We start from the raw sequence: 13,462 nt of genomic DNA, 5'->3' as shown, positions 1-13,462 counted from the left end.
ACACTCCCTACGAATGATTCACACATTGTGTGGTCTTTTGTGTCCGTCTTCCTTTACTCAGCATAGTGTTTGAAGGATCATCCATATTGCAGCACGTTAACTGAACTGAATCGTATTCCACTGTGTGTATTACCCAATTAAGTTTATCTACTCATCTGTTAGTGGGCAGTTTGGTTGTTTCTCCAACTTTTGGCTGTTGTGAATAGAGCTGTGGTGAATATTTGTGCACAAGCTTTTGTTTGGGTATTTCTTTTCAATTATTTTGGGCATATGCCTGGGAGTGGAATTGCTGGGCCATGTGTGAGGAGCAGCCATGCCGTCTTCCCCAGCATCCTTTACTACATGCTTCCCTGCTTCATGGGGGCAGAGCTTGTTTCTGTTGCTTGCAGCTAAGAACCCTAACACCTCATCCCCATGTTACTGATGGAAACTGGGGCTCAGGGAAGTTGAGTGGTTTGGCCAAGGCTCTGGCGGCTAGGAGCTTGGTCTGGCTACAAATCCTTTAACAGTTTGGCGGCGGGACCCTGGGACAGTGAGATTTTCTTTCCGTCTCACTGCCTACATGATATGGTGCAGTGGTTCCCCAGAGGGGTCCCCGGAGGCCAAGGTCTTCATGAATTAGTGACGGGGGTCTGGGAGCTATTTTGAATATTTCACAAAGCTTAATGGAAAACTTCCATTTCCCCATAATGAAGCCGCTCAGGCTCTCTAAAATGTCAAGTTTCTTTGCTTTTGGCAGGAATTAAATCAACCCAGGGTGGTAATAAGGGTTGTCTCCTGCTGATCAGAGACTCTGGCTGGCAGTTATGTATATCTTTGATTAATTTAAAAAATGGGAAAATGAATAAATTATTACTTGATAAATGCAGTTGTTTAGTAGATGAAAATCTCTTAAAACATGGGTCCTTGGGGCATGTGGGGAGTTGGGAATCACAAAGGAATTTCTTGATGATAAAACAAATCCATGAAAGCACTGGCCTAGCAGCATCCTAGGCTGGGCCCCTGGAGCCCTGCCCTGGTCTCGGTCCTGCCACTGACAGCTGGGCCTCACAGGAGTCGGGGTCCCAGCCTGCAGCTGTGGCTCAGCGAGGGGAGAGGCTAAGAGCTCAAGGAGCCACATTGGAACATGCGCCTGCCTGACTCCAAAGCCAGGTTCTTCACCCTCTTCCCAAGGCCTGTGCCACCTTGAGAACGTGCGGAGGCAACTCTATTAAACAACATTTTTCAGGCCCTGAAAACTTGAGAGTTAACAAACGATCCTGGGCTCCACAGCACATACCACTGGGAGCTGCGAGGGGCTGGCACAGAGAGGACGGTCACCTGGGTGCCCGGCTCAGGCCAGACAGCCTGGGTGTGAGGCAGGGCAGCCGGCGTGGCTGTGCCTCCCCCTTGCAGTTCTGTCGGCCTCTGTCTGGGGCCAGAGAAGCTCAGGGAGCGGGTTCTCTTTGTGCGTTACAAGGCGCTGCTGCTGTGCTGGCCTGGGCCTCTGGGCATGGGGTGAGCAATGCACAGGGACAGGCGAGCTGGCTCAGGGGGTGAGTGGCTGAGCATGCTCACTTCTCTCCCTCTGGTGGGGCGGTGGCTCCATGCCCATCATCCAGGTCTGCGTCCATCCACAGTGGCCTTCTCTCCACTGGGAGGGCTGGTCAGGGACAGGTGGGTGGGGAGGGGAGGTGAGGAGGGGCGCTGCCTGAGGCCACGGCTTCCAGGGCAGACAAAGGAGAAAGGGATCGAAGGTGCCACTTGGATTACCCCATGCCCTTTAACAATCAGGACTTCCTTTGCCTGGCAGACCTGGGGAAGCGATGATTGGATGATTGCGGTTCAGTGAATCCCCTTCACAGACCACCCACGACCACCTGCCCACAGGGCTGGCATGCGGGCCAGGCTGGGCCCTGCAGTCAGGGCTGGATTCGCTATGCGTTTCTCTCTGAGGGCAGACCCTCAGGGAGCCCAGCAGACTGGCACCCAGAGCACAGGGAGGACCTCCTCTCCCTCCTGTCCTGGTGTGTGGACAGTCATGCCCTGTCCCTTGTGCCCTGCTGGCTGCACGTGCCGAGGTCATGGGCTGGCAGAACCTGTGGTCTGGGTCCTCTCGCATGGAAGGACCCCTTAGCTGAGGGATCCCTGAGTCTTGGTCATGAGTCCTGGTCCTGAGGCTCAGCTAGTTCTCAGCTCAGGTGCCTTCACAGCGTCCCCCTCAAGGGGCTGCCTGGATGCCGGGGTCCATGGAGGCTGGGGGAGACTCTGTGAAAGCAGACTCCACAGCTCCCTCCACCTAACACCACACAGCCCAGCCTCCGGGCGTGGCCGCTCCCTTGGTGGAGGGGGGACCATCTGCTCAGAGGCCTAATGAGAAGGGAGCGGCCCCTCGGTCCTGGAGTCTGTGTTAATCCTCTCAGGCTTCTGTAACAGAATACCACAGGCTGAGCGCCTGAAACAAGAAGTTGACTGTCTCACAGTTCTGGAGGCTGGAAGTCCCAGATCAAGGTGTCAGCAGGGCCAGAGTAGACAAAGCAAAGACACACACACACACACACACACACACACACAGGCCCTTGTTTTGGGGAGTGGGCTGAGGAGGCACCCCCTTTCCCACTGGAGGCTGCCGAGGATGCGCCCATCACCCCATTGTCTTGTGTCTCCCATTGTGGCACGGGGGGAGACCAAGGCACTGAGTTCCAGCTCTGCACCCCTGACTGCTAGACCCTGGGCCAGTCACTCCTCAGGAGATGCAATGTGCTGGTCAGCGGTCGTGGAGATGTTGTGAGGCTAACAGATGCCGGGGTTTTACACATGGTTTGCTCACCATCTCCTCCGCGTTAGAGTGAAGGAAATGAAACCTTGGGGACTCCAAATGCCTCGCCTGTGGCACAACCGGTTTAGACTGGGACCTCGGCATGGCCTCTGGCTTAGTGGTCCAGGCTCCACAGGGCTTCCTGCTCCCATCTCCTCCTGAGAACAGTCTCTGGCTCAGGACTGGGCAGAAAAAGGACCAGAGGAGGGCAGTCCTGCCTTGGAACAGGGTACTGGCTGGTGGCTTGCCTTTTTTTTTTTTTTTTTGCTTTTAAGGCAATGGGGCATTTCTGGGCACAGGAGCCACCTAGAAACCTCAGAGCCAACACCACCATGAGTTGTTGAGTCAGGACACACCTCTGGAACATGGGTCCCCTTGCAGGAGCCTAGACATTCATTCAACGTCCCTCTGTCACTCAGCAGCTGACTTGCCATCCTGAGCAGCTGTGGCTGCAAGTGGAAATCTGTTACTACTTTGAGCATCAGGCGATAAAGAAGAGCTCTGAGGGTTCTGACCTAGAACCCACGCCACATGCCTCAGACCTCACTGAGAGGGCCCTTGGCTGCGGCTGCTACGCTGGAGGTGGGAGCCCACGCCCTCTGCCTTTGCCGCAGTCCAGAATGAAATCCCTGCACTGACTGCAGTAGGCCCAGTTCCTGGGCACGTGCAGGGGAGGAGTGGAGGCGACATGAAGAGTGCAGGCTGGAATCAAAGGACCTCCTCTAGCTCTGTCTTCGCAACACCTACTTGAGCCTGCAATCTCACGCCTGGGGTTTGGAGGATTGGATGAGATGATGGATGTAAACTCCGTGAGGGCTGACTTCTCATGTGGAACAGGGGCCCCCCATGCTAGGTGGCTGAACGAATGTGCAGTGTGGTGCCCGGCACGCCATAAGCGTTAGCTCCATCCCACACTTCGCTTCATTGCACTTTGCAGATACTGACTTTTCACCAACATTGACCCAGACCCTCCAGCAGCAAAAAACTGTGGTGCTCTGAAGCTCAGATGATCATTAGCATTTTTAAGCAATAAAGTATTTTTTAAAATATGTCTTCATTTATTTTAGAGCGGCGGTTCTAAACCTGTGGGTCGCGACCCCTTTGGGGGTCGAACGACCCCTTTCACAGGGGTCGCCTAAGACCATCAGAAAATACATATATAATTACATATTGTTTTTGTGATTAATTGCTATGCTTTAATTATGTTCAATTTGTAACAATGAAATTGGGGGTCACCACAACATGAGGAACTGTATTAAAGGGTTGCGGCATTAGGAAGGTTGAGAACCACTGTTTTAGAGAGAAAGGAAAGGGAGAGGGAGAGAGAGAAACATTGATGAAGACATCAGTTGGTGCCTCCTGCACACCCACAACCCCAGCATGTGACCTAACCTGGGATTCAACCAGTGACCTCTTGGTGCATGGGCCCACACTCAACCACTGAGCCACACCAGCCAGGCACAATAAAGCATTTTTAAATTAAGGTATGCACTGTTTTTTTAGACCTATTACATTACTTATACTTAATAGATGACAGTATAGTTTAAACATAATTTTTATATACACTGGGACACCAAATATTTCCGTGAATCACTTTATTGCGATACTGTATTTGCTTTATTGCAACATTCACTTGATTGCGGTATTCGCCTTACAGTGGTGGCTGGGACTGGACCTGAAATGTCTCTGAGGCTGCCTGTACGTGCCGTGGACGGGAGAGGGCAGATGGCTCTGCTGGTAGCTGCTAAGCGCTATTTCAGTGATCATGGCCAGAGTGGAGACTGGCGAGCTCCTGGCGTGGGGACAGAGGACACAAGGTGCCCACTGAGGGGTCTGGGTGGGTAAAGCCTGTCGTGTGGGCATTTCGAGGCCGCCAGATGCTCTTTGAGTTCACTCACTAGCTTCGGTGTGGAAGAGGTTCCTTTTCCATGTTCTGATGCTGGACCACCACTGGCCAGGGGTGAGCTGTGCTGACGGCTTCTAGGGCTGACAAGCCAGAGGGCACAGCTCAGGGATCAGTGTATCAGGGTCCCCCTCAGCAGGGAGGGAGGCAGCAGGGGACACACATGCGAATGGCCGTGGAGCCCACAAGGCCCCTGCCCACCCCCGAGGCTGCAGCTGGTCACAGAATTTATTGCTATGACAACCTCAGCTCCAGGATGTAGCTGCAACCTCAGCTGCACCTTCTGGACCCTCACGAGAGACCAGGCTTAGTGGGCCTGGCACCAAAAGACACGCTCAGGTGTCTAATGCAGTCGCTGTGACGGGACCAGCTCTGCAGAAGGTATCTGTGTCCTCAGTCAGGCGTTCTGCTGCTCTGGGCTTAGTGTCCTATGTGAGGATGGGAGCTGTGGCTGCTCTCCGGGACCCGGCTGAGGTCTGCAGTTCACGCTCTGCCTTCTCCACCCTCAACAATCCTCAGAGCAGCTGTCATCTGCTGCTGCTCTGTAGGTTCTGGGTTCCCTGCCCAGTGCAGCCCCTGCGATGTCCCACTCTGTCCTCACCCCATGCTGGGCAGGCGTGGCCATCGTCCCCACACACAGAGGAGGGGCTGAGCGACCACGGGGGACCCCAGTGATGCTGCTGCCCACCCTGCTCTGCTTGAGGAGTTGGATGTCCTTGGGCTGCAAAGTGATGGATTAAATGACCTTTCTCATGTTTTTCATTTTCATTACTGACTGTCCTGTGGGGATGACATGAAAAAGTCAAGAGCTGGGTGTTCCTTGGGCTCGCTTTGGGCATGAGTGCCGGGCGCAGCCCTAGAAGCACCCTCGCGCACCGAGACAGGAGTCCTGAATGGGAGGCCGCCACGCGGGGGTGCTCCTGCTCAGGTCCCTGCTTCTTCAGGCTCAGTTCCTCAGCTGTGAAACAGACCACAGTTGGTTCTACAGCATGGAGTGTTGAGAGGAACGCCCCGGAAAGCCCCCGGTGAACTCCCCGGTGTTAGCCTGCCCTGCCCCGGCATCCCGGCTGGCACAAGCATAGTCTTTGGTCCTGGATGTCACCCTGGCTCATTCTGTTAGAGAATACGAACACAAGCCTACCTGGCTTTGGACACAGAGGTCTCCGGAGACGCAGCCACAGCTGGGTCAGGGATGGCCGGCCACGCCAGCAAAGGCTGCGGAAGAAGAGACATGAATGACCCTGGTTCCCACGCAGACCCGCCCACTCGAGGAGCTGCGTCCGGTGGGCCCCAAACGGTTTGGATCCAGGCTTGGGTGTGGGACTTGGGGTACGGCTGCCCTAATTCCCATGACAACCCAAGGGAAAAGCCCGAGTGGAGATCACCCGAAATGACATTCAGGCCCATTCCTTCCCTTTGGAAGCAGCTGCCGCCCCCACACCGCTGGCTGCTAATGGCCACCCCTCATCAAATATTTATGCAGCCCTCGCGGCTCCTGCACAGGCCAGGGAGGGAGCCGATGATTAGAACTGCTCAGGAGTGGGGCAGGAGGACTACAAAGTGTCTGGGCCAGAAAGGGAAACATCAAAGCCCACATCCTTCCATAAAGGTCGCTCCCGGAAGCGGAGGCCTCCCGTGAGGAAATGAAACTTTCAGGGGGGCGAGGACAGGCCTGTGTGGGCCTGCAGGCCGCTGGGCGCGCTCCTGTCTTTCCTCGCTGGTGGCAGAGGCAGCTAAGCTCAGCCAGGGCCAGAGGCCTGACTCCAAGCCCCGGGTTATGAAAAGCATGTGAATATGTCGCCGGCTCAGAGCTGTGACCCCCTCACTTTCGAGGGGGGCCTGGCATTTCATCAGTGCCCTGCCTGAGGCCTGCCCTTTGTGAGAAGAAAAGGGAGAGAAGGAAGAAAGGAATGGAAGCTGATTCAGAAAAGCTCCCAGTGCCCAGAGTCCTGATGTCCTCTGGCTCCGCCGTTACCTGGGGGAGCCCGTCCGCAAGACTTCCTCCTGGTGTTGGCAGGCAACGGAGCCCAGGCCCAGGCACCGCAGCGCACGGCCTCGCCTTCCCGAAGGAAAGGAGCCGCTCTCACTCTGCTCCTTTCTCGCCTCTCCCAAAACAAAAGACAAACGCAGTGTCAACAGTTTTTCAGGAGCGATCCTTTATTGTCGGAGAGTCCTAAAACCGACGCTTTTATCAAAACAATATCCTTTTTTTTCTTCAGTGAATCCGAGAGACCTGAGGGCCGTATCCTCGGTGCGGCTGCGCCATCAAAACCTGCCCTCCACGGCCAGCAGCTGCACCGCGGCCTCCTGCACGGCCTGGTGGATGCGAGTCACCTCCCTCTGGGACAGAGTCCGCTCCATGTGGCGGTAGGTGATGCGGTAGCAGTGGCTGGTCTTGTGTGTCCTAGAGAATAAAAGAGAAAGGCGGTGAGTGAAGGGCACGCATGCTTGCCGCCTGCAGGAGAAGTACCACCAGCTCTGACCGGACCTCCCAACCCCAGGAGAACGGGAGGAGCTGCGGGACTCCTGCTGGCAGCTGCTTCTCTTATAGCCACCGGGAAGGCGGTGGGTAGGGCATCCTTGGCCCCATCGGACCAGGCGCATCCAAAACCCCTGGGAGGAAGCTGCTTATGAGTGTGATCCTGGACCAAGTCCTGGAGACCGTGGCTCAGTGGGTGGGAGGTGGCCCTGAGCTCGCGGGTGCGACTCTGAGAGCAGACAGGGTCAGGGACCAGTGCCAGCGCCCCTCCACCTTCCTCATGTCCGAGGAAATGGCCATGTTGGAAGGCCCACTGCAGTCATCTGGAGGCCCAAGACCGGCCCCAGGGGCTCGGCCTGCCCGGAGAGCCAGGGTGTGCCATAGTAACTCTGTCAGCAGCCCTGCGGGCCGTGGGAAGCACAGACAATGTGCCATATAGACTGTGTGTCATCTCTGTGCCACGCAGACAACCACTCTAATCCTCTGCTTCTGCCAGGGGTGGGGAGTTGATTTTCACGGACCAGCCGGTGGTTCCGGGCGGGTAGACATGGTGGCAGCAATGCCTTCTGCTTGCACCACAGCTGCTGGGCACCAGCACGATCTCGCAGGGAGAGCTCGCCACCAGCCGGCAGAGTGCCTGTCCCGGGGGCCTCCTCCTGGCCATGCGGCTGGGGGTCTGAGCTGCCCTCTTCTTTTGAGCCACACGCATTCCTCTTTCACAGTCCCAGCTGCAGGCGAGCCAGTCCACGCCCTTCCTCACTGCAGATGGAGCAGCCCAGCCGGGCAGGCCCGTTCTCTCTGGCAGGCAGGGGAGGCGTGCTGGGCTTCCAATAATGCCGGACCCTGGTGGGTTCCCTCCCGGCCCCTGGAAGACCCGCAGGTCCACTTCGCTGCCACCTGGGTCCAGAGCCTTTGCTGCCAGAGGACTCCTGGCATTCACAGGTCTGCTCTCTGGGGCTCTCCCCTCCTTCCTCTCCTGCCCGTTTTCGTGCCAGGCCCCTTGGCTGAGTGGAATACACCAGATCAAGGAGGGCTGAGCCTTCCCATTTGTTCCTTTGCCTCCTCTAGTGTTTCCTGGAGGGAGGAGGCCCTGTAACTGTAAGGCTGGAGGATGCTTCCCTCAGGGCAGGGTCCTGCGTGCCAGCTGGGCACACGGCAGGACTCCTCCACCAGCTGGGCCAGAGCATTTCCTGCTCAGCCCCTGTCATTGGGAACCATGCTGGACCCACACGGCAGCTGCTGGGAGTTTGCAGCATCCCAGCGCTCCTGTCCGGGCTGCTCCATGTCCGGCCACCTCACCCGCCCGAGTCTCAGTGTCTTCTCCAATGACAGAGACAACAGCACTTACCCACCGGCCTTCCCAGACGGGGCAGAGACCTGGCTAGACAGGGACCGCACGTTATAAAGTGCCATACGAGTGCGGGGTGCCACTGTGGCAACTGTATTTTTTCACTGGCTCACCCTGAGCTGAAACGTTGGTAATAGGGCACCTACGAGTTGAGATTTCCAGCCAAAGAAGAAAGGGGAGCAAAGTATCTTCTTGTTTCTATGTCTTTCAAGGAAGACTTCTGAAAGGATTCTTGGGGTTCAAACAGCTTTTACAAAACTGTTGGATGAGTTAGATGTACATGAATCATAAGTGTAAGGATTAATTTTATAAGTTGAGAGGATAGTATTTGGCAGAATATTTGGTGATAATTCAGAAGATTAGACTGAAAAGCAACCAGGTGTGCCTTTTCTGAACATCACTGAAAAGAGAGAAAGAGACTTCCTTTTCTTGCTTTCTAGAAGTTTCTGTATGGAGCTTTCCTGTGGTGGGCCGTGCTCCTGTCCTTTTGCTGGCTGGAGAGCTGCAGGGGGTGAGCTGGCAGCTGGCCGCTAGGGGGACCGGGACTCCCTGTTCTGAGCAGTGAGTGGTCTGCCCATGAAGACCACGGGGCCATGAGCTGAGGGACAGTGCTCATCACTGAACAAGAAGATGGATTCCTCAACAGGAGGGAAGTCCTCCATGCCCAGCCCCACCTGTCTGGATTAGGGCTCGATTAATTCTTCTTATATCACCTGTGCAGCCTCTTTTAGGCCCAAAGATTCTCAATCTTTCATCCGCCATGACCCTCATCCTCATTGTCCCTCAATAATAGTAGCAGCAGCAATATATGTAGCTTGTTACATACCAGGCACTGCTCTATGCTCTTTGCAAGTGTCGACTCATTTAAGCTTCACAACTCCATTGGGTAAATAACATTATTGTTCCTATGAAACAGATGAGGAAACTGAGGCACAGAGAGCAGAAGTCACCTGCTCAAGGTCATGCATCTGGTAAGTGGCAGGGCTGGATTCCCAACGAGGCCATCTGGTGGGGATGTGTAATGGTGCAGCCACTGTGGGACACCGTTTGGTGGGGCCTCGAAAAGTTAAATGTAGAGTTACCAGGTGACCCTGAAATTCCACTCCTGGGAACATACCCAGGAGAACTGAAAGTAGGTGTTCAAGTAAACACTTGGACAAGAATTCTCATAGCAGCACTGCTCACGACAGTCAAAAGGAGGAGGCGTCCACCAGGGGTGAGTGGGCAGACAGCGAGGCTCATCTGCACGGGGGGTGTACAACGCAATGCCTCGTCACTGAGCGGAGGAAGTGCTGCCCAAGCTTCAAGATGCACGAACCTCAACACATGCCAAGTGAACCAAGCCAGACGCAGCCCACCACACACTGTAAAACCCCATTTGTATGACATGTCCAGAACAGGGAATCCATGGAAATAGGAAGGAAATTGGTGATTGCCATGGGTCGGGGGAGAACTGTTTAATGGCACAGGGTTTTCTTCGGGGGTGATGAAATGTTTTGGAACTAGATGGATGTGGTAATTGCACAACATTGTGAATGTACTAAATGCCACTGAATTGTGCACTTTAATTTTATGCGAATTTTACCTCAATTAATAAAGCTAGAGGATTTTGTTTCAGAGCCCAACTATCAACTCTGACACTGGACTGCTCCACCACATTCCTCATCTGTTCCCTTTCTGAGCTCTGACCTCTTCCTCTACCCCAACCTCCCCAGGAGGTGGTAAGGTTTGCAAACGATTGTTCTGTTCAAGGAGATGAACCGAGGCCGGGTTCCCCTCCAGCTCTGCCCTTTGGCTAACGGAGAGGGCACAAGCTGGAGAGAGGGCATCACTGGGACACGGGGTGGGAAGCGCCTGAAGCGGGTGCATTAACGAGGTGGGTCCTGCTACAGGGCCACTAGAAGGTGGCTGGGAAGCCACAGCTGCGTGAACGGAGACCCACCTGCCACAGCCCTCAGGGGCCACAGCCTTCAGGACAAGAAACCTTCCCTGAAGGAGATAACAGTCTGCATGACAATCTGGGTTTTTTAAAGGCAAATTAAAGTTGTGTTTTTAATGTACTTCACAGCTTCTGCTCATAGGCAAAGTAAATAAGAAGCCATGCTGAGTGTGAGAGGTCAAACTTCAGTATAATGAGTTTGAAGAGAGTCTAAACTTTTTTGTGTGTGAGTTGGAATTTCATTACTTTGAGATACTGGCTAAAACGAGTTGGTCAGTGGCAAGAGCTTGAATTTTTAACAGAGATTTTAGCGTGAGAATCTTAGAATGTTTGAGCTTCCAGGCCTTCAGTTAGCACTAGTTCACTCACAGATTCATTTAGTCATTCAGCAAACAGCAGGCTCCAGGCACTGCACTGGGCACTCAGGACTCAGAGTGCGTGCCGGCGCCGGGGCAGCACCCAGGGAGGACAGGTGTGGGCCTGCACACCACACCACAGTGGCCCACAGGGAAGCCAGAGCGCCCACCCAGCCTCCCGTACCCGAGGTTTGCTCCTTTAGCAAATGACTTTCCCTCGGTGCTTCCCCATAAGCATTACCTGGTGCGGTTTGTCTAGCACAGGACGGGAGCTACAGAGCCTGCCAAAGGGAGTCAGCCCATGCTGCCCATCAGAGGCTCACTCACCTCCAGTGAGGAGAACACAGCGCAGGACAGCCCACGCTCGCCCCCGACCAAGCAGCAGGGTATGAGTGACGCACAGCGCACGGCCCTGCCACCCCCACCTCTTCTGCTCCCGTTGGCCTAACATGAGCTCTCATTTGAGATTCAGCTTGGCTCACGAAACTGGAAACATGACTCACACTCCTGAAATTTACTTCCGCTTGGATCCCGTTCCCTGCTGCGCTGTGATCATCAATGTCCACCGGACTCCACCGTCCTGCGCATGCCCAGCTGCTCCCTCAGCGAGGGGAGCCAGGGCCGAGGGGCGGCCGGGGTAGGATGGAGGGTGGGCTGGGCAGCAGGCAGGCATTCTGCATTTTAATGCCTCTCCTTCCACAGCCCTAGCCTTAGAGCCAAAGAAAAAGATGCTTAAGTGCAGCCCATAGTTAAGTCTGGGTTAGCACAGGACCGCCAACATTTTAGATGTTTAAAGGGAAGCTGCCCCAGGTCTATCCTTTTTTCCTGAGCAACGAAGTGATGAACTTAACAAGTTTCACAAGTACAGCTGCTCTCCAGTCCTCAGTGTGCCAACCAGAGACTTCCCGGAAGGACTCGGGGCTTGGAAGTGTCACTGGAGAGAAGGAACAGGGGAGAGTGCTAGGAGGGCTACAGTACTTTTCACACAACCACTTGGTTCACTCGGCAACCACACAGCTCTGACCTCGAAATAAAACCGTCCATGGGAGGCAGCCACACCAGCTCCTGCACCATTTATGAGGGTCAGCTTTCCCATCTGTGGCAAGAGCAGCAACTTCACATTCTTGGGGGGCACTGGCACCTCCCAGAGCAGATGGTCCACAACCAGCAGTCCCTGCAGTCACCACCTACTCATGTGGGGACTCCTTGGCCGGAGAAAGTGCTCAGAGTCCTGAGGATGGGATGCCCTGACTCTCTCCTGTGCCCTGACTGTCTCCTGTCAGAACCTCGAAGGCCACGCCCTGTGCTGTCGGGGAGGGTAGGACCTGGCATGCTTTCCCAGGCAGGGCTTCAGTCAGCAAGAGGAGCAATGCGGCAGGAAAAGGACGAGGGAGGGAACCCCTTGTTCCATGGCCAGCCCAGAAAATGCAGACTGGAAGGAGGCGCGGTGGTGTGGAGAAGAACCCAGACTTTGCAGCCAGAGAGACCTGAGCACATTCCCTGCTCTCTCTTTGCTCCCTGTGTGATCTGGGCAGCTCTCCGACTCCTGGAAGTGAGGACAGAACATCTGCTTCCAGGGTTTGTGCTGACGCAGTGAGAGATGCATGCAGAATGCTAATTCAGAGCCTGGTTGCCCAGAATGGGTGCTTAATAGCTACTGGCTTGTCCCATCTCCCCCTTTCCTCATGGAGCTCACTGGGGGAGGAATGACACTATTTACTATGAGGAACCTCCCTTTGGGGGCTTGGCATCTGCCTGGGCCGGGAGGAGTATCCCTCCTGGAGCGCATGCGCACAGGGGCTTTGGCTGGGAGAGCCAGGAATGGAGTCAGGACAGTGACGAAGTATCGCTCAGCATCGGACACGACTTAAACAAGTGGTCTGGAAATTAAGCAAATAATTTCCCCCTTTACCTTCCCTGTATTAAAAAATAAAAGAAAATAAAAGAGGAGAGAAGGAAAGTCTGACGAGACCTGAGCCAGTGTCTATACCACTTTTTCCAATGAACCGCCTTGATGTTTCCTAGGACAGAGGCCCCCGGTGTCATGTAGGGAAATAACAGGCCGGGGAGGCAGGAGACAGGGTCCCAGTGCAGCCCAGCAATGTCATTTAAGCTCTCCCACGAGAGGGCTGCACAATCAGGCTCCAAGGCTCCTTCCAGCTCTAACACCCAGCGTCAGCCGAGAGAACAGAGATTTCTGAAGTCAATGCCCCTGGGCAGGAAGAGCCAGCCACGCCGCAACGCATTTGCAAAACCTGCCAAAAATGGGGGGGAAAAAACCGAAAAGAAAAAGGTTTTTTCCCCGGGTTAAAGGCAAAATTCCCTCGTCCTTTTTTATAAAAACAAAAAAAAAATGGTTTTTCCCGCCCCCCCCCAGGGGGCCTTCCAGGGGGCCCCCCCCCCCCCCCCCCCCCCCCGCACTTCCCAGCCATGAACGTCCGAGTTGCCTCCCCCTGCTGCTGCTGTGGTTGCAGTTTCTTCCCTGAGGGATTTCCTTTCCCTGGAGTCAGTCACAAGAAACTCATCCAGGTGGTTCCTGGCTGTCACTGCCTTGGGAAAGGCAGCCCCAGTCCGGTCTTGGTGGAGGGAGAACCAGCCCGGGAAGGAGAAACTGGGGTCCTGCCCCCTCCCCCCCCCCCC

The 13,462-nt window shown here is 55.0% G+C and overlaps 1 protein-coding gene across 1 annotated transcript in view; it reads right to left on the bottom strand.

Moving 5' to 3' along the window:
• Positions 1–6,834: 6,834 nt before the first annotated feature.
• LOC102437008 (phenylalanine--tRNA ligase, mitochondrial) overlaps positions 6,835–13,462 on the bottom strand; it is a gene marked incomplete at its 5' end in the record, with an annotated part of 227,986 nt that continues 221,358 nt past the window's right edge. Inside the window, one exon of the mRNA XM_023762747.1 lies at positions 6,835–7,104. Coding sequence (XP_023618515.1) covers positions 6,966–7,104 — 139 coding nt within the window. The remainder of the gene's footprint in view (positions 7,105–13,462) is intronic.

The sequence above is a fragment of the Myotis lucifugus genome, unplaced genomic scaffold (assembly GCF_000147115.1).
Source record: "Myotis lucifugus unplaced genomic scaffold, Myoluc2.0 scaffold_259, whole genome shotgun sequence".
Classification (NCBI taxonomy): Eukaryota; Metazoa; Chordata; class Mammalia; order Chiroptera; family Vespertilionidae; genus Myotis; species Myotis lucifugus.
Note: the sequence above shows the minus strand (reverse complement) of the source record. Positions and strands in the feature narration are given on the sequence as shown.